We start from the raw sequence: 23,698 nt of genomic DNA on the forward strand, positions 1-23,698 counted from the left end.
ATATATTGACCCCTTTCAATATCTATGCTGCCATCAGGACACAGAACAGCCCGGTCACCCCTCCAGCTCCCCGGAGCTGCTGCATTAGAGCCCTAGGGAGGTGGCTTTGTGTCCCTGCTTGGCATTCTATCCCCAGTGCCTGCAAAGACAGCTTGCAAGCAAGCCAGATGGGTGGCGCCACCGGTCATCCCAGTGTGTTGGGAGGCTGGGACAGGAGGAACGCAGGTTAGAAGCCAGCCTCGACAACTTAGCGAGGCCCCTGCAACTTAGTGAGACCCTGTTTCCAAATGAGAAATAAAATTGGGTTGGGGATTTAGCTCAGAGGTAGAATGCCCTTGGGTTCAATCCCCAGTGCCACAAAACAAAAACAACAAAAAAAATGAAATAAACTAGGTCTAGGGGATGCAGTTCAAGGGTAAAGGGCCCTGGGGTTCGACATCCCGAGTGTCTGTCTGTCTGTCTGTCTGTCTGTCTCTCTCTCTCTCTCTCTCTCTCACACACACACACACACACACACACACACACACACACACCGTGCATACACACTTGGTAAACACATACGGAGTGAGTAAGAATGGGAAAACATATATCGATGCCAACACATGATGAAAGTTGATATTCCGACGGCTACCAGGACAGGGCTCTGTGGAGCGTGACCTTTATTTCTTAACACAGAACGAGACAGCGATATTTAGCCGATAAAAATCCAAAGTGGGTTCCCTGGATCCTGTAGGATTTCTCACCCCAGAGGACGGAGGGAGCAGCGCGAGGCAGGCTCTGCTCAAGCGTTCGCAGAGACAGGTCTCCGAGTGGCGAGCACCCCCAGGCTGTGCCAGGTCCCTGGCAACCCCAGCCCCTTCCCGCCAGTACTGCAGGCAGGTCCGTGCACGTGGCTGGACCGTGGAGGGGCCTCTGGGAGAGAGGGCTGTGCTCAGCCGCCCCTGGAGGCTTCTGGCTGCTGCCCGAGGGCCAAGCCGGGCTCGGGGCTCCCCGTGGAAACCACAGGAGCCTCACGTTCCGCGTATGACCAGAGACCTGGGCTCCTCCTTACAGAGACCTCCCGCCAAGCCACGCCTGGCCTCTGCTGGCGTCCTGAGGAGGACCTCACTCACTGCCCCGGAATAAAAATAGCAAAAGCAAAAGGGAGGCCAGTTGATTTAAAGCCATTCTGCTCGAAACGAGGCCAGCTCCTTAGCACCCGAGGATGATGCCCGGCCCCACGCAAGGCGCTGCTCGGTCTGCTGCGACTCCAAGTCTCCAAATGATGCGAAGATGACTCCCTGGGAGACAAATGCAATGTTTTTTTTTTTTTTTCTTTCTGCCTTCATGGGGACTTTAAACTGATGAAATAGACCAGGCACACACCTGTCATCCCAGTACTTGGGAGGCTGAGACGGGAGGACCGCAGGTTTGAGGACAGCCTCAGCATCGTAGCAAGACTTAACAACCTAGAAAGATCCTGTTTCAAAACAAAACAAAAATATAAAATAGGGAGCCGGGCGTGGTGGCCCACGCTTGTAATCCCAGCATTTGAGAGGCTGAGACAGGAGGACCGCAGGTTTGAGGACAGCCTCAGCATCTTAGCGAGACTTTCAACAACCTAGAAAGATCCTGTTTCAAAACAAAACAAACAAAATAAAATAAAATAAAATAGGGAGCCGGGCGTGGTGGCCCACACTTGTAATCCCAGCATCCGGGAGGCTGAGACAGGAGGATCGCGGTTTGTGGACAGCCTCAGCTAATTAGTGAGGCCCTCTGCAACTCAGTGAGACCCTGCTTCAAAATAAAGAATAAAAAATAGGGCTGGGGGTGTAGCTCTAGTTCCACCAGTATTGCAGTATATATATATATACACAGTATTTATATATATATATATATATATATATTGCAATATATATACTGCAATTCAGTATTCAGCATATATATATGCACATATACATAAAATATATATGCATATATATGCAGCATATATATATGCTGAATACTGAATCAGCATATATATATATATATATGGCTGGGGGTATAACTTCGAGGAAGAATGCTCCCTCCCAGTTCAATTCCTAGCAACACACACACACACACACACACACACACACACACACACACACGCGCGCGTGCGCACACAGCAAGGACAGGAAGAGGAGGATCCTTTCTGGCTCTGGTCCTGGGCGGCAGCCCCCCTTCCAGCCCCGGGTCTTCAGGCTCCCGCAGGAACCCGCGTCCTGGCGGCGGTCAGGAGGACGAGGCGACCTTCCCGCGGCTGAGCCTCCGCAGGGCGCCTTGCAGGTCTCTGTTCCTCAGGCTGTAGATGAAGGGGTTCAGCATGGGGGTGACTGCCGTGTACATGACGGCAGACGCTTTCTCCTTCACCGCCGTGCGGACGGAGGAGGGGCACAGGTACACCCCGATGGTGGTCCCGTAGAAGAGGGCCACCACGGAGAGGTGGGAGCTGCAGGTGGAGAAGGCTTTCTTGCGGCCGCCCGCGGAGGGCACCTCCATGATGGCCGCGAGGATGCGGGCATAGGAGGCCAGGATGCAGACGAAGGGCGTGGCGATCACCATGGCGGCCACCGCCAGGACAAAGAGCTTGTTCACCGACGTGTCGCTGCAGGAGAGCCGGAGCAGCGGCGTGAGGTCGCAGAAGTAGTGGGGCAGCCGGTTGTCGCCGCAGAAGGCCAGGCGGGCCATCAGGAGGATGTGGGTGAGGGAGATGAGGCCGGAGAACAGCCACGGGCCGCCGACCAGCAGGCCGCAGAGCTGCGGGCTCATGATGGCGGCGTAGTGTAAGGGGTGGCAGATGGCCACGAAGCGGTCGTACGCCATCACCGCCAGCAGGACGCTGTCCATGATGCCAAAGAAATGGAAGAAGTACATCTGGGTGAGGCAGCAGGGGTAAGAGATGGACTTGCTCCCGGTCCGGATGCCCGCCAGCATCTTGGGCACCGTGTTGGTGGCCAGGCAGAGGTCGACCCAGGACAGGTTGGCCAGGAAGAAGTACATGGGGGTGTGGAGGTGGGAGTCCCAGCCGATGGCCAGGACGATCAGCAGGTTCCCCACGACCGTGACCAGGTACATGCAGAGGAAGAGGGAGAAGAGCACCGGCTCATGCTCCGGCTTCTCTGAAAGTCCCAGCAGGATGAATTCCGACGCGCCTGTTTGGTTCCAGGGAGCCAGGGGCATGGTTCTTCTGGAAGCACAGAAAGCGGGGGTTGCGTGAATGTCGCGGAGAGAGTTTGGGAAGGTCACAGGAGGGTGCCCCTGCTTCCCTCCACATCTGGGCTAGTCCCCACACCTTGGACCCTTGGCGAAACGGTCACACGAACTTGTCTCTCAAGGCTGCGTTCCGGGACCCTCCTACGAACAGCTCCAGCTCATGTGGAGAGCAAGAGAGTAAACCCTGAACGGACCTTTGCAGAAACAACTACTGAAGGGTGTTCTCCAGCAGAGGTAAGTTGTGCCCAGAAAGAAGGGTGCTGTGACTTCAGAGTGCACGTGTGCAGGGGACAGGAAGAGCAGGCGCGGGGCGGCGACTGGACAGGGCCAACGAGCCCTCGATGCACGTGTGGAATAGCCTGGCGACCCCAGTGATTTGTACAAGTTAATCTGTGCCCGTAAAAAAAAATAGTCAACAAATATGTGTCTGCACACACATATATATGTGAAGTAGAATTAGAATAAAAGTGTAAGGCCAGGCGTGGTGGCGCACGCTTGTAATACCAGCATTCGGGAGGCTGAGACAGGAGGATCGCTGTTTGCCGACGGCCTCGGCTACTACTTCCTGAGGCCCTTTGCAACTCAGTGAGACCCTGTTTCAAAATAAAAGAATAGAAAATAGGGCTGGGGTTGTTGCTCAAAGGTAGAATGCCCCTGAGTTCCATTCCAGTACAAAAAAATGAATAAAAAATAAAGAATAAAAAATAGGGCTGGGGACGTGGCTCAGAGGTAGAATGCCCCTGGGTTCCATCCCCAGACCCCCCCAAATTACATTGTTTGCAGGAAAAAGGGGGAAAACTAGAAAATATTGTGCTAAATGAGACCAGCCTGTCTAAGAAAGTGAAGGGACTTCAGATAAATGGAAAGAGGGAGGGGGGGAGAGAAGAGAGAGAAAGAGAGAGAGAGAAAGAGAGAGAGAGAGAGAGAGAGAGAGAGAGAGAGAGAGAGAGAGAGAGAGAGAGGATTAGATCAGCAGAAGGGTGGGAAGAGAGATGGGAGAGGGAAGGGTGGACTGATGCAGGAGCCAGTTCGTATAATGTCCATAGATGAGGCCCTCTGCAATTTAGAGAGACCCTGTTTCAAAATGAAGAATAAAAAATAGGGCTGGGGTATGACTCGGAGGTAGAATGCCCTGGATTTCGTCTGCAGTACTGCAAAAAAAAAAAAAATCCATTTATTTATTTATTTTAGGGGGTAACTGGAGGATGAACCCAGGGGCATTCTACCTTCATGCTACCCCCGGCCCTTTTTATTTATTATTTTTAATTTTTATTTATTTATTTTTTACAGTACTGGGGATGTTACCCAGGGGGATTCTACCTTCGAGCTATACTCCTAGCTCTATTTTTTATTCTTTATTCTGAAATAGGGTCTCACTGAGTTGCAAAGAGCCTCACCAAGTAGCTGAAGCTGTCCGTGAACTGCGATCCTCCTGTCTCAGCCTCCCAAATACTGAGACTACAGGTGTGCACCATAAACGTGTTTAAATAAAAAAAAAAGAAAAGAAAAACTGAAAGCGGGTGTTGATTTGTTCAGTAAGAATCTTCCAGCGTCAGAGGTGGGTGTGGCACACGCCTGCCATCCTGAGAAGGATCTGTGAGGCTGGCAGGTTCGTGACCAGCCTCAGCAACATAGTGAGACCCTGTTTCAAAGGAAAAAGTAAAATAGGGCTGGGGGTGTATCTCGGAGGTTGAATGGCCCTTGGATTCCATCCCTAGTACCAAAAAAGAAAAAAAAATCTTCCAGTTAGTGTCTCTCATTAGTTCTACCAACTCCCACTTAGTGTCTGTCTGTCTGTCTGTCTGTCTCTCTCCATACTTACTTGGCTACCTTTCTTCTGGACACCATCACTCAGGTATTCGTCAAACTGGCTGCGTTTCCTCCCTCATGGTGGACGGCAAAGAGGCAGATTCCACTTCCGGGAGCGTCCTCTTTGGGCGAGAAGGACACCTCAGGAGTGCGCAGCCAAGAACCCTTCTGGTCCAAAGAGGGCCACGAAGGCACGAAGGCAGGGGATAAGTTGCAGGAACTGAGGGAATATTTACAAATTCTGGGCCAATAAGGAAAACATCAATCCCCAAAGCTCCTTGTTAGACAAACTGTCCAATTTCCTCGATTCCCCGAGTAGCTCACCCTCCTGTGGGGGCAGGAGGAGCCCGCAAGGACCATCTAGGTGTGTTTACAAAGCAGTTTAGTTTAGTTTCTCAACTTCCTCTACATCCTCCCCTCTGGCTGCAAACGCTGCCTTCTGAACTCTCGTGTCAGGAACATTTATTATTATTATTTTTGATACTGGGGATTAAATCCAGGGACTTTCCACCTCCAAGCTTTACCCCAAACGCTTCTTATTTTTATATCTTATTTTGAAACAGGGTCTCACTGTGTTGCTGTGGGTCTGGAGAAGCTGGCAAGTCTGGCCTGCAAACTGCGATCCTCCTGTCTCAGCCTCCCAAGCACCACTGCAATTTGCAACCACACTGTTCCTCATCACTAGGAAAGTGAAAAATATTTTAAACCCCTCCCGACATTCGTCCAGCGACTGGTCACTGAAGTCAAGTCCGCTTCCAGCCCCGCTCAGCTTGCAGAGGGTGTCGCTCGTGAGGGCATTGTGGGTCCCAGCAGGAACTGGAGTTTTCATTGGTGGGATTGTGCAGAGAGAGACACCTGCCTGCCCAAGACTCTACAGCTAGATCCCCACGCAATCACAGCAGAATTCCTGGAAGTCTCTGCTTTGTATTTTTAGGGTTCAGTTTTAAGAAATCACCCTTATACTACTGGATCATGTGTTCGCTCAATAAACACCCTCAGAACTACTAAACACTAGGAACCCATTTTCAAAATGCTTTACATTTTTGAATGTCTACATAAAGACAGAAACAAAAAAAAATTAACACTAGGTGAAGCCATATGAAATTGCCAACATTGTGTGTGTGTGTGTGTGTGTGTGTGTGTGTGTGTGTGTATCTGTTACTGGGGATTGAACTCCACGTCCTACCTCTGAGCCACACCCTCAACCCTTTTTTAAATTTTGAAATAAGGTCTTGCTAAGTTGCCGAGGGTTTCACTATATTTCTGAGGCTGGACTCGAAGTGTTAGCCACCATGCCTGGCTCCTTCTACTGTTTTTTGTTTTGTTTTGTTTTGTTTTGTTTTTGCAGTACTGGGGATTGAATTGAGAGGCATTTTACCTCTGAGCTACACCCCCTGCCCTATTTTTTTTTTTTTTTGATGGTACTGGGGTTCCTGGAAGCCCTTCTATCTCTGGGCTACACTCCCAGACCTATTTTTACATTTTTATTTGGAAACAGGGTCTCCTAAGCCAGCGCGCGTGATCCTCCTGTCTCTGCCTCCCAAGTGCGGGGATTACAAGCGTGCGCCACCACGCCCGGCTGCCCTATTTTTTATTATTTATTTTGAAATGAGGTCTCACTAAGTTTCAGAGGGCTCACTAAGTAGCTGAGGCTGGCAGAAAACCTGTGATCCTCCTGTCTCAGCCTCCCAAGAACTGGAATTACAGGCATGTTCCACCACACCTGGCTCAATTTATCATTTTTGACCAAGAAAATTAGCAATTTTCACATGCTCAGCTTTATCTATTAAGATCCATCTACTCATTGCCCGGCTTTAATGATTATCTGGTAGAGGCTTTGTCTTGTCTGTATCCAGCATCCCGCATTCACTAACTGAGGTATCACTCAGCTCTTTGTTGCTATGATAAAATACCTGAGGAAGCCATGTTAAAGGAGGAGAGGTCGTTTTGGGATTGTGGTTATGGTGTTTTCCATCCATGGTCAGGGAACTCCCTTGTGGCTGGGCCTGTGGGGAGGCAGGATAGCATGGCAGAGAAAATCAGCTGCGAGAGAGAGAGAGAGAGAGAGAGAGAGAGAGAGGGAGAGAGAGAGAATGAGAGAGAGAGAGAAGAAGAAGAAGAAGAAGAAGAAGAAGAAGAAGAAGAAGAAGGAGGAGGAGGAGGAGGAGGAGAAGGAGGAGGAGGAGGAGGAGGAGGAGGAGGAGGAGGAGGAGGAGAGAGCGAGCAGAAAAAAGACACAGTGCCTAGGAACCACTCTTTCCACTGAGGCCTTGCTGAGAGTTGGCGCCATCTCCCAGTGGTCCATTTAGCTACACATCCATCCATGTATCAATCCACAGATGTGGCCAGAGCCCTCATGACCCAATTGCCTCCCAAGAGCTCCCTCTGAGCCTTGCTGTGTGGGGACCTGGCGCTCAGCACCAGAGTTCTGGGACATTCCGCGCCCTTCGCTTTCTTTCTGTGATGACTCTCATTTACTGATTCACATCTGTTGAACCATCCTTGCATTCCTGCTTGGTCATGGTGTACAATCCTCTTTTTACATTTTGTCATATTTTTATATTTATTTTTTACTTTTGTGGTATTGGGGATGGAACCCAGGGGAGTTCTACCTCAGAAGCTACACCCCCAGCCCTATTTTTTAGTCTTTATTTTGAAACAGGGTCTCAATGAGTTGCGGAGGGCCTCACTAAGTAGCTGGGGCTGGCTTCGAACCACGGTCCTCCTGTCCCAGCCTCCTGAATGCTCGGATTACAAGTGTGCGCCTGGTTCATCATATTTTCACTTAAAAGCTATATTTTCTAAAATAATATGAGGAGAAAAGTAGCACAGTTTTACATTTTTTTGCATATCTCTAATGCCTGGCTTAATATAAGACAACTGTATTCTCATACCTTGTTCTGCATGCAACCTATTGTGCTGTGTTGTTTTGGGGATAAAGCATAGGAAGAAGAGCAGGACTTAGATACATGGTTCGAAAGGAGGAACACTTCAGTAGCCTTTTCAGTGAATTGCTGATGCTTTTTCTTTCACACTATCCCAAACTTTACAAAAGGTTTTTTTTTTTTTTTTTTTTTTTTTTTTTACAGAGCAGTTGCAATGAGGAATAAGAAAACAGATATCTGAATTTTTCTACTCTCTTATATTATAATCCATTTGTCTCTCCTGAAATTTGAATGCATCATCGGCACACATTATTTTATAACATTACACATTAGTCTCTTGGAAATACCGTTTCTCTAAATTATGTCAATTTTCCAAGTTCTGACACGTATTATATAATATAATAACATCACGTTTGTTGATATTACCACTGGTATCATTAGCGTATCCTTGAATATTGGGGATATAAAGATAGAGAGACAGAAGTTTTCAAAATTTTAGTTTTTCACACAAACGCCTGGCTTTTGCTATTGGCAATAGTTTTCCTTGAAGTGTTGGGCTCACTTCATTCGTATGTTGGGAATGTGTACAACCTTCTTGATGTGGCTCTGGATAGGAATTGCTAGTGTTTTATTCAGAACTTGTGCGTTTACATTCATCAAGGATATCGGTTTGTAATTTCCTTTTGGGGGAGGTCTTTTTCAGGCGTGCGTTATAACCACACATCATGATGCGGTTCAGCGTGATGGTCACACGCATGCGCACAGCACTGGCGAGCTCCTCCCGGCTCCCTCCTCTTCCCTGTGTATGATATCGGAATGGTAATTTTGTATGTATACATCATATAAACTGCAGTGTTTTCTTCATCAAGTCTCCCTCCCTCCACCCATCTCCCCATCCCCACTAGATACCCTCCATCACTCTACTGGGTCACTCCTCACCCACCTCCCCGTCCCCCACTAGATGGCCTCCATCACTCTACTGGGGTCGCTCCTCTTCACCCACCTCCCCGTCCCCCACTAGATGCCCTCCATCACACTACAGGGGTCACTCCTCCTCACCCACCTCCCCGTCCCCCACTAGATGGCCTCCATCACACTACTGGGGTCACTCCTCCTCACCCACCTCCCCGTCCCCCACTAGATGGCCTCCATCACACTACTGGGGTCACTCCTCCTCACCCACCTCCCCGTCCCCACTAGATGGCCTCCATCACTCTACTGGGGTCGCTCCTCTTCACCCACCTCCCCGTCCCCCACTAGATGGCCTCCATCACACTACTGGGGTCACTCCTCCTCACCCACCTCCCTGTCCCCACTAGATGGCCTCCATCACTCTACTGGGGTCGCTCCTCCTCACCCACCTCCCCGTCCCCCACTAGATGGCCTCCATCACTCTACTGGGGTCGCTCCTCCTCACCCACCTCCCCGTCCCCCACTAGATGGCCTCCATCACTCTACTGGGGTCGCTCCTCCTCACCCACCTCCCCGTCCCCCACTAGATGGCCTCCATCACTCTACTGGGGTCGCTCCTCCTCACCCACCTCCCCGTCCCCCACTAGATGCCCTCCATCACTCTACTGGGGTCGCTCCTCCTTTGTCTTGGAGTCTTTTTGTGTCCAAATGGATGACAAAATTATGAAATACACACACAACAGAATTCTACTCAGCTATAAAGGAGAAAATCATGTCCTTTATAGGAAAATGAATGAAACCAGAGCACATTATGCTAGTGAGATCAGCTATCCATAAGAATGAATGGTGTATAATTTTCTTTCCTCAAGGCATCTTTATTTGTTTGGGTAGCAAGGGGACGCTGGCATCATAGAGTGAGTTTGGGAGTATTTCATCTTTTTCTGTTTCATGAAATCATTTGAGAAGCATTTTATGATTTGTTGGAATATAAATTTTCAAAATAGCTCCTGAGTATCCTCTGGATTTTTTTTTTTTTAGTGTCTGTGGTGATAATTCTCTTTTCATTTTTTAAAATTTTATTAGTTTGGGTTATTTCTCTCTTTTTTTCTTTTTTTGCAGAACTGGAGATTGAACCCAGGGACATTCTATCTCTAACCTATATCCCAGCCCTATTTTTTATTCTTTATTTTGAAGGAGGGTCCCACTAAGTACCTGAGGGTAGATGTGAACCTATGATCCTCCTGTCTCAACCTCCCAAGTGCTGAGATCACAAGTGTGTGCCACCACACCTGGCTTCTCTCTTTCTTTGAATTACTTTCCCCCCAGAATATTTTTTAGTGTGAATTCCACATAACACAACGAGGCATATTTCTAAAACAATAAAAAACGGTTTTAAAGGTATGAAAATACTAATTATTTTTATTTGGTCCTGGGGTTTGAATTCAGGGGCATTCTATCACTGCGCTATACCTCCAGCCCTTTAATTTAATTTATTTTATTTTGAAACAGGGTGTCACTAAGTTGCCAACAGTCTTGCTAAGGTGCTGAGGCTGGCCACAAAGCTGTGATCCTCCTGTCTCAGCCTCCCAAGTACCGGATGACAGGCATGTGGCACCACACTAGGCTTTATTTTTAACTTAAAACATTAATTATAGAAGAAAAAAGATGACAGTGTAAAGGAAGCCGCGCTTTCCAGTTGTCCTGTGAATCAGAGCTAAACCAGCAGGGATCCTGCTTCCCAGCACTGCAGGTGATGGGGAGATTCACAGAATTCAACTCTGGAGCGTCAAAGACGCAGGGACCCCCAAGTCCTGGTGTTCTGAGCAGAGGACAAGAAAGGGTGGAGTGGAGAGAAGCTGGTGGTCCCCAGGACGGAGAGGGGAGGAGGGTGGTATCCGGAAAGAGAGAAGAGTGCAGGAGGCAGACCTAGAAGGAGGATTTCTGTAGAGAATAAAGGCAGCCAGAGCGCGGCTGAGCCAGCTGCTGAGCCGAAAAGTGTTCCGTGAACTATTTCATTTTTTTTTTGGTGGTACTGGGGTTCCTGGAAACCCTTCTCCAGGCTACACTCCCAGACCTATTTTTATATGGAAACAGGGTCTCTTAAGCCAGCGAGGCTGGCTTCGAACCTGTGCGATCCTCCTGTCTCCGCCTCCCATGCGCAGGGATTACAAGGGTGCACCACCACGCCTGGCTCTAGTTCCTTTTTCTCAGCATCCTTGCCAGCTTTGATTACTATTTGGTGTGTGTGTGTGAGAGAGAGAGAGAGAGAGAGAGAGAGGGAGAGGGAGAGGGAGAGGGAGAGGGAGAGGGAGAGGGAGAGGGAGAGGGAGAGGGAGAGGGAGAGGGAGAGGGAGAGGGAGGCTGGGGATTGAACCAGAGGCATTCTACCTCTGAACTCCATCTTCTGCAACCCCTTTTCTATTTTATTTTGAAGCAGGGTCTCCCTAAGTTGCTGAGGGTTTCGCTACATTGCTGAGACTGGCCAGGAACCTGCGGTCCTCTGTCCTTTGTGCGCCACGACTCCGGGCTCTCTCGTCTGTTTCTTGATGACTGCTCGTCTGAGTCAGATGGGATCTCATTGTGGTTTTGATTTTCATCTCCCTGCTCGCTAATGATGCTGAACATCTTTTTCTGGATTTGTTGGCCATTTGAAGAAGAGTCTATTGGGTTTTATGGACAATTTTTTTGGACTGGGTTATTTGCTTTTTATTTTTAAGATTTTGAGTTCTTTTTATGTTCTGGATGTTAGTCCTCTGTCAGATGGAACCCAGGGGCATTCAATCTCCAAGCTACAACTTCTGCCCTATTTTTTTATTCTTTATGTTGAAACCGGGTCTCACTAAGTTGCAGAGGGCCTCACTAAGTAGCTGAGGCTGTCTGTGAACCGTGATCCTCAGGTCTCAGCCTCCGAAATGCTGGGATTACAAGCGTGCGCCACCACGCCCGGCTACTGAAGAAATTTTTAAAATTTGATTTGAACCATTTAATTTGAGACAACTATGGATGATGGTGTGTGTGTGTGTGTGTGTGTGTGTGTGTGTGTGTGTGTGTGCTTTGCTGGGAATGAACCTGGGGTCATTCTACCACTGAGCTACACCTCCAGCCCTATCTATTTTATTTTTATTTTGAAACAGGGTCTCACTAGGTTCAAGAGAACCTTGAACCTGTCCTTGAACCTGTGATTCTCCAGTCTCAGCCTCCCAAATACTCGGAGTACAAGCATATGTTCCCACAGCTGGCTAACTTTTTAAAATTATTTTCAAACAGAGTCTTTCTAAGCTGTGGAGGATTTTTGCTAAGTTGCTGAGGCAGGCTGTAAACCTGCAATCCTCCTGCCTCAGCCTCCCAGATGAATGGTATACCCTTGGCATCTGATTTAGGAAATCAGCCACCCTGAATTCTTTGCTTGTGTAGTCTTGGTCTTCAAGGATCTGCACTCCTGAGATCACAGTGATAGTAACATATCTGCTCTAACGAGGAGCTGTGGATACTGAGCCCCCAAGGGTGCAGAGACCTTAGGAGTCAGCCTGTGGCATCTATCTCCACAGCCCTGCCCCAGCCAGCCAGCAAGTTGGGCCTCCTGCCAGACACGGTCCCTGCTGACCAGAAACCTGCTACTGCAGTCGGCTTGTCTGCCAGTGCCGAGAACAGGTCTCTGTTCTTCTATAACCAGGGGAGGTTCTCAGTCTCTTCCTCCCTGAAGCGACTCAGGTAACCCAGAGGCTCCTGGTTAACGCGTAGGGATTACAGGTGTGCACCACCACGCTCAGCCCCATCTCCTGAGCAGAACTGTTTCTCTTTTCACATATGATGACTCTTATGAAAAACTCTGAAGTTGACTTAAATTTTGGAGCCGGTGCTGGGGAGGGCTTGGGCTGGTGAGCCGGCTGCCTGGGCTGTTGGAAAGAGATGTCCCGGGTCAGGTGGCTTAACCACAGAAACTTACATCTCCCTGCTCTGAAGTCTACATGTTCAAAGATCAAAATGTCATCAGGGTTGCTTTCTCTGAGGCTGCCTTCCTGGTCTTAAAATGACTAGTTCATGATCCTTAAAGATAAGAAAGTCAGCAGGAATGTGTGTTAAAACATACACTGCTGTGGGAGGGACGTGGTGGCACACACCTGGGAGGCTGAGGCCGGAGGATCAAAGAAGGTTCGAGGACAGCCTCAGCAAGTAGTGAGACTCTTATAAACCTAGTGAGACCCTGTTGCAAAATAAATATAAAATAGGGCTGGGGATGTAGCTCGAAGGTAGAATATTCTTGGGTTCAATCCCTAGTAACACACACACAGAGAACAAAAACAAAACAAAACAAAACAAAACAACAACAACAACAACAACAACAACAACAAAACCCCAAACAAACATTTCTGGTCTGCTTCTCCAGATAGTCTCATCAGTAAGGGCATAGCCATAGCAAGGTTTTCCGTTTCTACCAAATCATCATTTTTTTTTTTTTTTTTTGGTGGTACTGGGGTTCCTGGAAGCCCTTCTACCTCCGGGCTACACTCCCAGACCTATTTTATATTTTTTATTTATTTGGAAACAGGGTCTCTTAAGCCAGCACGGCTGGCTTCAAACCTACACAATCCTCCTGTCTCCGCCTCCCAAGCACGGGGATTACAAGCGTGTGCCACCATGCCCGGCTGCCAAATCATCATTTTTAATATGTTTTTATTGGTGCGTTGTAATGATGTACCATGGTGAGGTTCAGAGTGATAGGGACATGCAGGCCCCCAGCACTTAATGCGCTTCCCCCAGAATGCGGCCCTGTCCCTCACCCATCCTTGTACATGATATTCAGATTGGTATTGATAATTTTTTTTTGTGTGGTACTGGGGATGGAACCCAGGGGCATTCTACCTCCGAGCTATACCCCCAGCCCTATTTTTTATTCTTTATTTTGAAACAGGGTCTCACTGAGTTGCAGAGGGCCTCACTAAGTAGCTGAGGCTGTCTGTGAACCACGAGCCTCCCATCTCAGCCTCCCGAATGCTGAGATTACTAGCATGCATCACCACGCCCAGCGGTATTGATAATCTCATATATGTGCAGAGCTTTGTTTAAAATGTTTCCTAAGTCACTGCTTGATGCTGCTGCTGTTTATTCCAAAACCAGTGATTTGATTTGATTTTCTTTTCATTTTCCCGTAAGATTTATCAGCAATACGGAAACCACTAACCAAACAGCTGCTTCCAAATTCCTCCTCCTGGGACTGACAGACGACCCAGCGCTGCAGCCGCTCGTCTTCAGCCTGTTCCTGTCCATGTACCTGGTCACCGTCCTGGGGAACCTGCTCATCGTCCTGGCCGTCAGCTCCGACTCCCACCTGCACACCCCCATGTACTTCTTCCTCTGCAACCTGTCCTTCACCGACGTCTGTATCAGCAGCATCACCATCCCCAAGATGCTGGTGAGCATCCAGACGCAGGACCAGAGCATCTACGCAGGCTGCCTCGCCCAGCTGTGCTGTGTCCTGATTTTTGGTGGTTTAGAAAGCTGTCTCCTTGCGGTGATGGCCTACGACCGCTACGTGGCCATCTGCCACCCGCTGAGGTACACGGTCATCATGAAGCCCCGCCTCTGCGTCCTGCTGTCGCTGCTCCTTAGCACTGTGGACGCCCTCCTGCACAGCCTGATGGGGCTGCGGCTGTCCTTCTGCACGCACCTGGAGATCCCCCACTTCTTCTGTGAGCTCGCGCAGGTCCTCAAGCTCGCCTGCTCAGACACCCTCGTCAATGACCTCGTCAATGTAGTGGGCATTTTACTTTTTGGTGTGCCCCTGTATGGGATTGTTTATTCTTACATCCGAATAATTTCTTCTATTTTGAAGATGCCGTCAGCAGGGGGAAGGTATAAAGCCTTTTCCACCTGTGGGTCCCACCTCTTGGTCGTGTCCTTATTCTATGGGACGGGTTTTGGGGTGTACTTGAGTTCTGCAGTTACGGAGTCCTCCATTAAGAACGTGGTGGCTTCAATAATGTACACTGTGGTCCCTCAAATGCTGAACCCCTTTATCTACAGTCTGAGGAACAGGGAAATGAAGGGGGCCTTGAGGACTCTTGTTATTGGGGTACCTTTTTGGTAATTGTGTCTTGGGATCTGGGATTGGGTTTCTAGAATGAGCTAAATGACAGGGGTATGGGTCAGCCAGGACGCCTGGTGCTTCTGCTATGAAGTTCATAAAAATGACTACATAATATGGTGTCTGAACACCTATCAACTCAAACTTCAAGCCTGGCGCTGTTTGGTTGGGTCTGCAGTATATGACGATTTTCATCTCTGAACTCTGTGTGTTGCTCTGACTCCATAGAAACAGCATCTGAGTCAGGCACATAGACAGGTTCAGCAGCAGACAGGATTGAGACAAACTCAGTGGTGGTCATGACTGAGGCAGGTGTAACAGCAGCAGTGATTGAGGTAGGCCCAGGGCAATGATTGGAATGGGCATTATTACCTTTATGCTGGGTCAATTTGAGTGGTCACATAATGCTGGCTTTGCTGGGAAAAGGAGGACATGGAGCCTTCCCCTCAGGTTTCAAGGGAGGTCTTGCCACCTGTGGCAGGCACAAAGGAGGCAATTTGCATGCGAGAGGGAAGCCAACGTTGCAAGAAGAAGAAGGAGAAGAAGAGGAAGAAGAAGATGAAGAAGGAGGAGGAGGAGGAGGAGGAGGAGGAGGAGGAGGAGAAGAAGAAGAAGAAGAAGAAGAAGAAGAAGAAGAAGAAGAAGAAGAAGAACAACAACAACAACAACAACAACAACAACAACCCCAAGATCTAGAAATGCCAGAAATGTGGAATTACCATGAGGAAAGGCTGCAAGCTTCGAGCCATGGGGCCAGGATGGAAGAGAGAGTACGCTGCCCATGGTAACTAACCAGCCTATGGGGCATGGGGCCGCCAAGGCTCCTTGGAGAGCACATCTCACCACACGCGCCTCAGACGCCAGAAATGGATCAGATGCTTGTCCTGCTGGACTCTGATGTTGTTTTGGACTCATTCTTTTTTTCTGTGCCCCTGTTTATCTCTCTTTGAATGTGAATCTTCGCTCTAGGCCATCGTACATTGGATGCATGCAACTTGCTTTTTCTTTCACAGGGGCTCACAGCCGAGAGTTCACCTGGAGTTTCAGAGGAGACTTTAGGGCTTTCGAGCGATGGCATAACTGTGAAGAATACTGAAACTCTTGGAGATAGACTAAATACATTTTGTATTCTGAAACGGGCATGAACAACTTAGGGTCGAGGGTGGGATGCTGTGGTTTAGATATAGAATGTCCCCTCCTGTAACCATCATGCTACTTCCTCCTTCAAAGTGCAAGCTCATATATTACTGTCCAGGGTTGATATGGTTAGTTAATGAGGATTGTAATCTCATGAGTGTGTAAAATCCATTGTAGTGGGCTTACTGGGCGGTGACCGAGGCAGGTGAAGTGTGGCCTTGGGAACTGTGATCTTGGTCTTTAAATCCCCTGACTCTCTTGCTCTCTGGCCTCCATGATGTGAGAGCAGAGTCTAGCTCTCTCGTCTCCCTGCTTCCCACTGCTCTCTCCTGGGACCCTCAGACCCTGGTTCACATGGACTGAAATCAGAATCTCCAAGAAAGCTATGAGCAAATAAAGCTTACTTCCTGTAAGTTGTGTGGCCAGTTGTTTTGGATTGTAACAGTGAGAATGTTGATTGAGACACTCACTTCTCCCTCCATGTAGAACTACTAAGTAATAACTTCATAATCTATTAAATTACTGAGCCAGGTGTGGTAGTATACACATGTAATCTGAATACATGAGGGCTGAGGCTGGAGTATTGATGGTTTGAAGTTAGTCTTGGAAACTTAGCAACACCCTCAATGACTTAGTAAGACTCTGTATCAAAACATACAAACAAAAATAATAAAATAGAGCTGGGGGTGTAGCTCAGAGGCAGAATGCCCATGGATTCAACCGGCAGTAACACACACACGTGCGCACACATACACACACACACACACACACACACACACACACACTCTTTCTGATATTGGTGAATCTTGGGTGGCTGTTTGTATTACATTGTGAATGAGGAGGACTGAGGATTCTCTTTCATGTCTTCTCATGAAATGAAAGATGATTTTATCTGGAATTGCTGGATAAAAGAGTGTAAATCGCCTCCTTTGTGTAGTTCCAATGAGCTTATTTTTTGGTGTTCATAAATGTAATTTTATTTTTATGTCCACTTTATTAGATATTATTACTGGCCATTCTCTCTAGAGGGAAAGAGTTGAACAGTTGGAATGGAGACCCAGTGATCCTTAGAGTTAAAATACCTGGCTACCTGGGGATTGAATCCTGGAGGCCCTTCTTGGTCTTTGCATCTGCTATTCCCGTGGGTTAGGTACCAGGTTTGGTTCTGTAGTGGGGTTGGGCCTCATTGGTGCAGGGCTCTCCACCTCTCTACACCTAAGTTGGCTTGTATCTTGGGACCATGTTTTTGCTACTGCTGCTGGATCTATAGGGGTGGCCAGGCTGTTCTGCTGGGAAGGCCCACCAGCAGTCCCTGGTTGCTGGCACCCCTGGGTCTGGGGTCCTGGCTCCATGCTGTCCCCTATGGGGGTGCTGGAGTGCTCTGTGGAGGAAATAGTATAATGAGGAGCTGTGGAGATTGAGGCCCCAGGGACACAGACACTGTAGGAGCCACCTGTGACCACCTCTTCCCAGAGCCCTGACCAGCCCAGGACTCCTGAGGTTCCTCCGGAGATGAGACATCTCAACCAGGACCTGCCACCACAGCCCTGTCTGTGCCTCCGCCTTCAATATCCAGGTGAGATCTCGAGCAGCACTGATTTTGAAACCGGTCAGGTCACCCAAGGTCTTCTCTTGAATATTTTGAAAGTGAACCCAAGTGTGACTTATAGATCTCATTTATTATTATTTGATTCATTTTTTAATGGTACCGAGGATTGAATCCAGAGATGTTCTACCTCTGAGATGTACCTCTCCAGCCCTGTATTATTTATTTATTTATATTTTGAAACAGGATCTCACTAAGTTTCTGAGAGCCTTACTAAGTTTCTGAGGCTTGCCATAAACCTTCGATCCTTCTGTCTCAGCCTCCCAAGTGCAGGGATGGCAGGCGTGTACACTGAGATGGGAGGGGTATACACTGAGATGGCAGGCATGTACACTGAGATGGCAGGCGTGTACACTGAGATGACAGGCGTGTACACTGAGATGACAGGCGTGTACTGCTGAGATGGCAGGCGTGTACCACTGGATGACAGCCGTGTGCCGCTGCGCCTGGCTATTTAGTCCCTTTCATTTGTTGTGTTATATTATATATTCACATGGCGAGTGAGCGCTAGCATCTTGGATACCTCCTTTCTCGTGCTCGCTTGTGGCATTCAAGGGAGGGGTTCTCTTTCTGTCCTCAATTTCCCCAGCATATCATGTATTTCTGGTGGGTGACCAGTGCCACGTGCAAGAGCTCACTGTGGGACCCAGGTCCGGCAGGGAACGCCAGTGCTGGGCTGTGTGCTGAGCACCGTGTGGGCGATTCTGTCTTATTTCCAAGTCATGACGGATCACTCTCAAATTCTACTCTTACAGAGATGAAATTGAGTAGAGTTTTTATACATATTCAAGGTGTGTAACGTGATGATGGGGTACACTTATATGTGCAAGATGATGACCATTATCAACCTAATTAATACAGCCAGAATATCGGGCTTTCCATACAGTATATGGCTTTTTGCAACAGGAGGCATGTGCTGAGCTTGGGCCACATTGAGACCGTCTCAGTCCAATTTCATACCTAGTAATATATTCTGCCGTAGCCACTTCTGTCTTCCCTGGAGACAGAGACCGTGGCCACCACGCCCGGCTCAATAGTTTTACATCTTAATGGAGTACAAGATGGTAGAGGCACACATGCACACATTGAACCCACGGGCATTTTGAAATAGGGTCTTGCTAAGTTGCTGAGGCTGGCCTTGACCCTGCAATCCTTCTGTCTCAGCCTTCCAAGTACTGGGATGACAGGCATGCACCAAACCCTTTTGACTTCCTTTTGAAACAATGATACGACATCTGTTACCGTATGGAAAGCCCTTCGGAGGAGACAAAGAGTCTTATGCATAGACTCTGCTTTTCCTAGAATTGTTAAAAGAGAAAAATTAGAATTCTGTGGGGAAGCCTTGAAATATAAAGGCAACATTTCCCAATCTCAGCTCAAGTTTCAGTGGATAGGTGCCATCCATGATCTATAACCAATTTCACGGGTAGGGGTGGACATACCTTGGAGGTAAGGGAAAGACTAAAGGATTTGTCCAGAAAGGAACCATTAAGATGTCAGGAGTACGCTGGGTGCAGTGATGCACAACTGGGAGGCTGAGACAGGAAGATCATAGGTTTGAGGCCAGCCTGGGCAACAGAGGCCCAAGTCGCTGAGGCTGGCCACGAACCTACCATCCTCATGTCTTAGCGTCCCAAGAACTGGGATGGCAGGTGTGCGCCGCCACGCCCCACTTGCTGCTGATATTATCTTACTTCATATATCCATCAGATTCTTCAACAGCATGGGGGCTAGAAACCAAACAGAAGAGACACAATTCTCCCTCCTGGGACTGACAGACGACCCAGCACTGCAGCCGCTCGTTTTCAGCCTGTTCCTGTCCATGTACCTGGTCACCGTCCTGGGGAACCTGCTCATCGTCCTGGCCGTCAGCTCCGACTCCCACCTGCACACCCCCATGTACTTCTTCCTCTGCAACCTGTCCTTCGCCGACGTCTGTATCAGCAGCACCACCATCCCCAAGATGCTGGTGAGCATCCAGACGCAGGACCAGAGCATCTCCTACGCGGGCTGCCTTGCCCAGGCCTGTTTTGTTTTGAACTTTGCTGGCCTGGAAAACTGTCTCCTTGCAGCCATGGCTTATGACCGCTTTGTGGCCATCTGCCACCCCCTGAGCTACACCGCCATCATGAACCCCCGCCTCTGTGCTCTGCTGATTCTGTTGTCTGTGCTCGTCAGCGCTGCCAACGCGCTGCTGCTCAGTCTGACGGCGCTGCGGCTGTCCTTCTGCGCAGACCTGGACATCCCCCATTTCTTCTGTGAACTGGCGCAGGTCATCCAGCTGGCCTGTTCTGACACCTTTATCAATAACATCATGGTGTACGTTGCGGCTCTCGTGTTTGGTGGTGTACCTGTCTCGGGGATTATTTTCTCCTATACTCGCATTGTCTCCTCCGTTTTGAGAATCCCCTCAGTGAGAGGAAGGTATAAAGCCTTTTCCACCTGTGGGTCTCACCTGTCTATGGTCTCCTTGTTCTATGGGTCGGGTTTGGGCGTGTACATCAGCTCCGCGGTGACCGACTCGCCCAGGAAGATGGCGGTGGCCTCGGTGATGTACTCTGTGGTCCCTCAGATGCTGAACCCCTTCATCTACAGCCTGAGGAGCAGGGACATGAAGGGCGCCCTGAGGAGGCTCAAGGGAAGGGTCCCATCTCTTCTGTGATGTGCCATTTGCTTTGGACTGAGTTGAACTCTAAGCCACAGACATAGGATTACGGATGAGCCAAAAGAATCCCGATACCAGGGGTTCTCTAAGATGAGCAGATGACACAGCCACCGAGTCTGCTGCTCTTCATCTACAAGTGTGACGTGCGGCAGATGGTTCCAGCTCTCCACACCCGCTGGTTTGCGCCATCGGGCCACGGACTCAGAGCCTCAGCTAGGTGCTTTCACTCTTTCTTTCTTAATTGGTCGTTGTAATTTCACATCATAATGAGGTCCAGGCCAATAGAAAGGGCATGCACACAGCACAGCCCTTCAGGTACCCCCGCTCCTCATTCATGGACCAAATACTGAAACTGGTATTGACAGCTCCATATACGAACATAGCAGGAGTTAAACTATTTCTTCACCAGGTCTCCCTGTCACTTCCCATCTCCCTCCCCAAATCCCCTTCCACTATTCAACTAGGGGGCTCTAATTTCTAAGGATATTTAAAGACATTTCTAAGATATATATATATATATATGTATATATATTCAAACATATATGTATATACACACAAGTGGAGTCATACATGCTGTGGGCACAGTGTGACATTTATCCTGTGTGTATGGTGTGTAAAGATTAGATGAAGCCGGGCGTGGTGTTGCACGCTTGTAATCCCAGCGCTTGTGAGGCAGAGAAGGGACGATTGCACTAGTTGGAAGCCAGCCTCGCTGGCTTAAAAGACCCTGTTTCCAAATAAAAAAAATATAAAATAGGTCTGGGAGTGTAGCCCGGAGGTAGAAGTGTTTCCAGCAACCCCAGTACCACCAGAAAAAAAAAAATAGATGTAGCCGGGCGTGGTGGCGCACGCTTGTCATCCCAGCATTTGGGAGGCTGAGACCAGAGGATCGCTGTTTGTGGACAGCCTCAGCTACTTAGTGAGGCCCTCCGCAACTTAGTGTGACCCTATTTCAAAATAAAGAATAAAATACAGGGCAGGAGGTATAGCTCGGAGGTCAAATGCCTCTGGGTTCCATCTCCAGACCCACCAAAAAAAAAAAAAAAAAAAAAAAAAAAAAAGATTAGATGTGGTTAAGCGGAATGGCAACCACCTCACATTTGATGAGTTTTTGTTTGGAACTCTGAGAACGTTCTCATTTTGACATGTTATATGAGGTCTTGCCTGGCGTATGTATCCTCCCTTGCTATGGAACATCAGAAGCCATCTATTTTCCCAGTGGCGCCCCTGTATCTGTTAGCCATCCCTGTGGCCCCACATCCTCTAAGGCTCCCTTTCTACTCCCTCCTTCTATGAGATCAACTCAGGTTTTTACACATAAGTGAGAGTATGTGGCATTTGTCGTTCTACGACGTATTTTTTCACTTAACATAATGTTAAGTTCCATCTATGTGGCCACAGATGACAGTATTTTTTTTCTTTGTGGTGCTGGGGAATGAACCCAGGAGCATTCTACCTTAGAGCCACACCCTTGGCCCCACTGTTTATTTTAAAGCAGGGTCTTCGTAAACCATTGAGGGTCTTTCTGGTATTGAACCTACGATCCTTTTGTCTCAGCCTCCAAAGGAGTGGGATGACAAGTGCAAACCACCACGCCTGGCTGAGTTTACTTTGTATGTCTGAATAATATTCCATTGTGAACATACACCACATCCTCTTTATGTATTCACGCATTGACTGACACCTAGGATGATTTCATAGCTCGATTGTCATGAATAATGCACACAGGAGTGTGATGTGTCTCGTATATGCCGGCTTAATTTCAAATATATACCCAGTAGTGAGATAGTTGGATCCTATGGTAGTTTTATTTATTGTTTATTAAGAAAGCTTCCTACTGTTTTTCATAATGCACCCTATCATTCACTTCCCACGGCTGTCTCTGTTTCCCTTACTCTGCATACTCACCAGCACTTCTTGTTTTTTGTGGCTTTTTACAATTTTTGGTAGTGTGTATTCTACCTCTGAACTCCACCCTCAACCCTTTCTATTTTCGTTTCGAACAGGGTCTCACTAAGTTTCTTGTTAAGTTGTTGAGGCTGTCTTGGACTCGTGATCCTCCTCACCTTCCAAGCACTGGATTGCAGGGCTGTGCCACCACGCCTGGGATTTTTTCTCATTTTGATATTAGTCTCGGTAGCCGAGGTGAGATATCGCATTGCAATTTTGATTTGAATTTCCTTGATGATTACTGTTGCTGAATATTTTTTCATAGAGTTGCCGGTCATTTGTGACTGGGGATTGAAACTGGGAGCGTTGTACCTTTGAGATGCACCCTGATCTCTTTTTAATTTCTTTTTGCTTTGAAACAGGATCTCAATCGGTTTCTAAGAGTCTCTCTAAATTGGTGGTGCCTGTCTCGAACCTACGATCCTTTTGTCTCAGCCTCCCAAGTATTGGGATTACAGGTGTGCACGGTTATGAAATCCTAAAAGGGGTTAATCCAAATAAGTGTTTTGATGATAAATTTATATCTGATGAATTAAATACACAGAGTGAAGATCAAGGCTCAGGAAAGGTCAAATGGTCCTCAGAGGAAGACCCCACAGTGTGTGTGCATTGTGGTAATGTCTTAGCCACATACAGTCATGTTCTGTACCCCTCCTATGAAATCTGCTTCCACACCTACGAGAAGAGGCAAGCTTCAGGCCCCACTGCTCTGGGCACACACACACGACTGGGAGGGGGTTAGGGAGGGTTTTTGCACACGCGCTTGCAAGGCGCGGACTCTGTAGTGAGCAGAAGCAGTCGAGAAGTGAATGGACAAGCTGGATCTGAGAGGGAGGCACTCGGCCACCCCACTCTCCACTACCTGGAGTCTTGGTCCTTAAGGATTTACGCTGTCCTCGGATCCAAATCACAAGAAGAATATTTTTCTAATGAGGAGCACTGGATATTAGGCCCAGGGGATACATGGAATATATATTCTGTGTGCAGTCAGGAAGCGGGCTCTGATGATCACCAGGGCACGTCTCGCTGGCACGGAGCCCAGCGCCTCAGCCGGTCCCTCTACACCTGCCGAGGACAGATCTACGGTGTCCGTCCGACATCCAGGGCAGAGCGCGAGCCATTCCACAAAGATGCCAGCCAGGTAACCCACAACCTCTCAAAGTTTTGGAAACGAGGCAGGTGTTTGCTAAGTTTGACGCTGTTTTTTAAAATTTTTATCGGTGCCTTGTAGCCGTACATCTCAACGGAGCACAAGCTGGCAGAGGCACACATGCACACCTCACTCATTTAGCCCTCCCCCAATTTGCACCCCACTCCCTCCCCTCTTCTTCCTCCTCTTGTTTGGCTTAGTGATTGATATGTTTGTGAATCTGGGAAAAATGCATGCCTAAGGGGACCAATACCGAGCCCCACGGACCTGTCAATCTACTTTCTGG

At 48.4% G+C, this 23,698-nt stretch overlaps 3 protein-coding genes across 3 annotated transcripts; 2 read left to right on the forward strand and 1 right to left on the reverse strand.

Moving 5' to 3' along the window:
• Window positions 1-2,232: 2,232 nt before the first annotated feature.
• OR1M1 (olfactory receptor family 1 subfamily M member 1) lies at window positions 2,233-3,180 on the reverse strand (the record flags this gene model as incomplete). Its single annotated transcript, XM_080715109.1, has 1 exon — window positions 2,233-3,180. One exon carries the CDS (start codon window positions 3,178-3,180, stop codon window positions 2,233-2,235), a length of 948 nt encoding a protein of 315 aa, XP_080571235.1.
• A 10,788-nt stretch (window positions 3,181-13,968) lies between these two features.
• LOC308276649 (olfactory receptor 7G2-like) lies at window positions 13,969-14,907 on the forward strand (the record flags this gene model as incomplete). Its single annotated transcript, XM_080715473.1, has 1 exon — window positions 13,969-14,907. Exon 1 carries the CDS (start codon window positions 14,086-14,088, stop codon window positions 14,905-14,907), a length of 822 nt encoding a protein of 273 aa, XP_080571599.1. The 5' UTR covers window positions 13,969-14,085.
• A 4,463-nt stretch (window positions 14,908-19,370) lies between these two features.
• On the forward strand, window positions 19,371-20,309 carry LOC308276386 (olfactory receptor 7G2-like; the record flags this gene model as incomplete). The annotated part of the gene is made up of 1 exon (XM_080715120.1): window positions 19,371-20,309. One exon carries the CDS (start codon window positions 19,371-19,373, stop codon window positions 20,307-20,309), a length of 939 nt encoding a protein of 312 aa, XP_080571246.1.
• Between the last annotated feature and the right edge of the window lie 3,389 nt (window positions 20,310-23,698).

Source organism: Muscardinus avellanarius (genome assembly GCF_963383645.1).
Source record: "Muscardinus avellanarius genome assembly, chromosome: 18".
NCBI lineage: Eukaryota > Metazoa > Chordata > Mammalia > Rodentia > Gliridae > Muscardinus > Muscardinus avellanarius.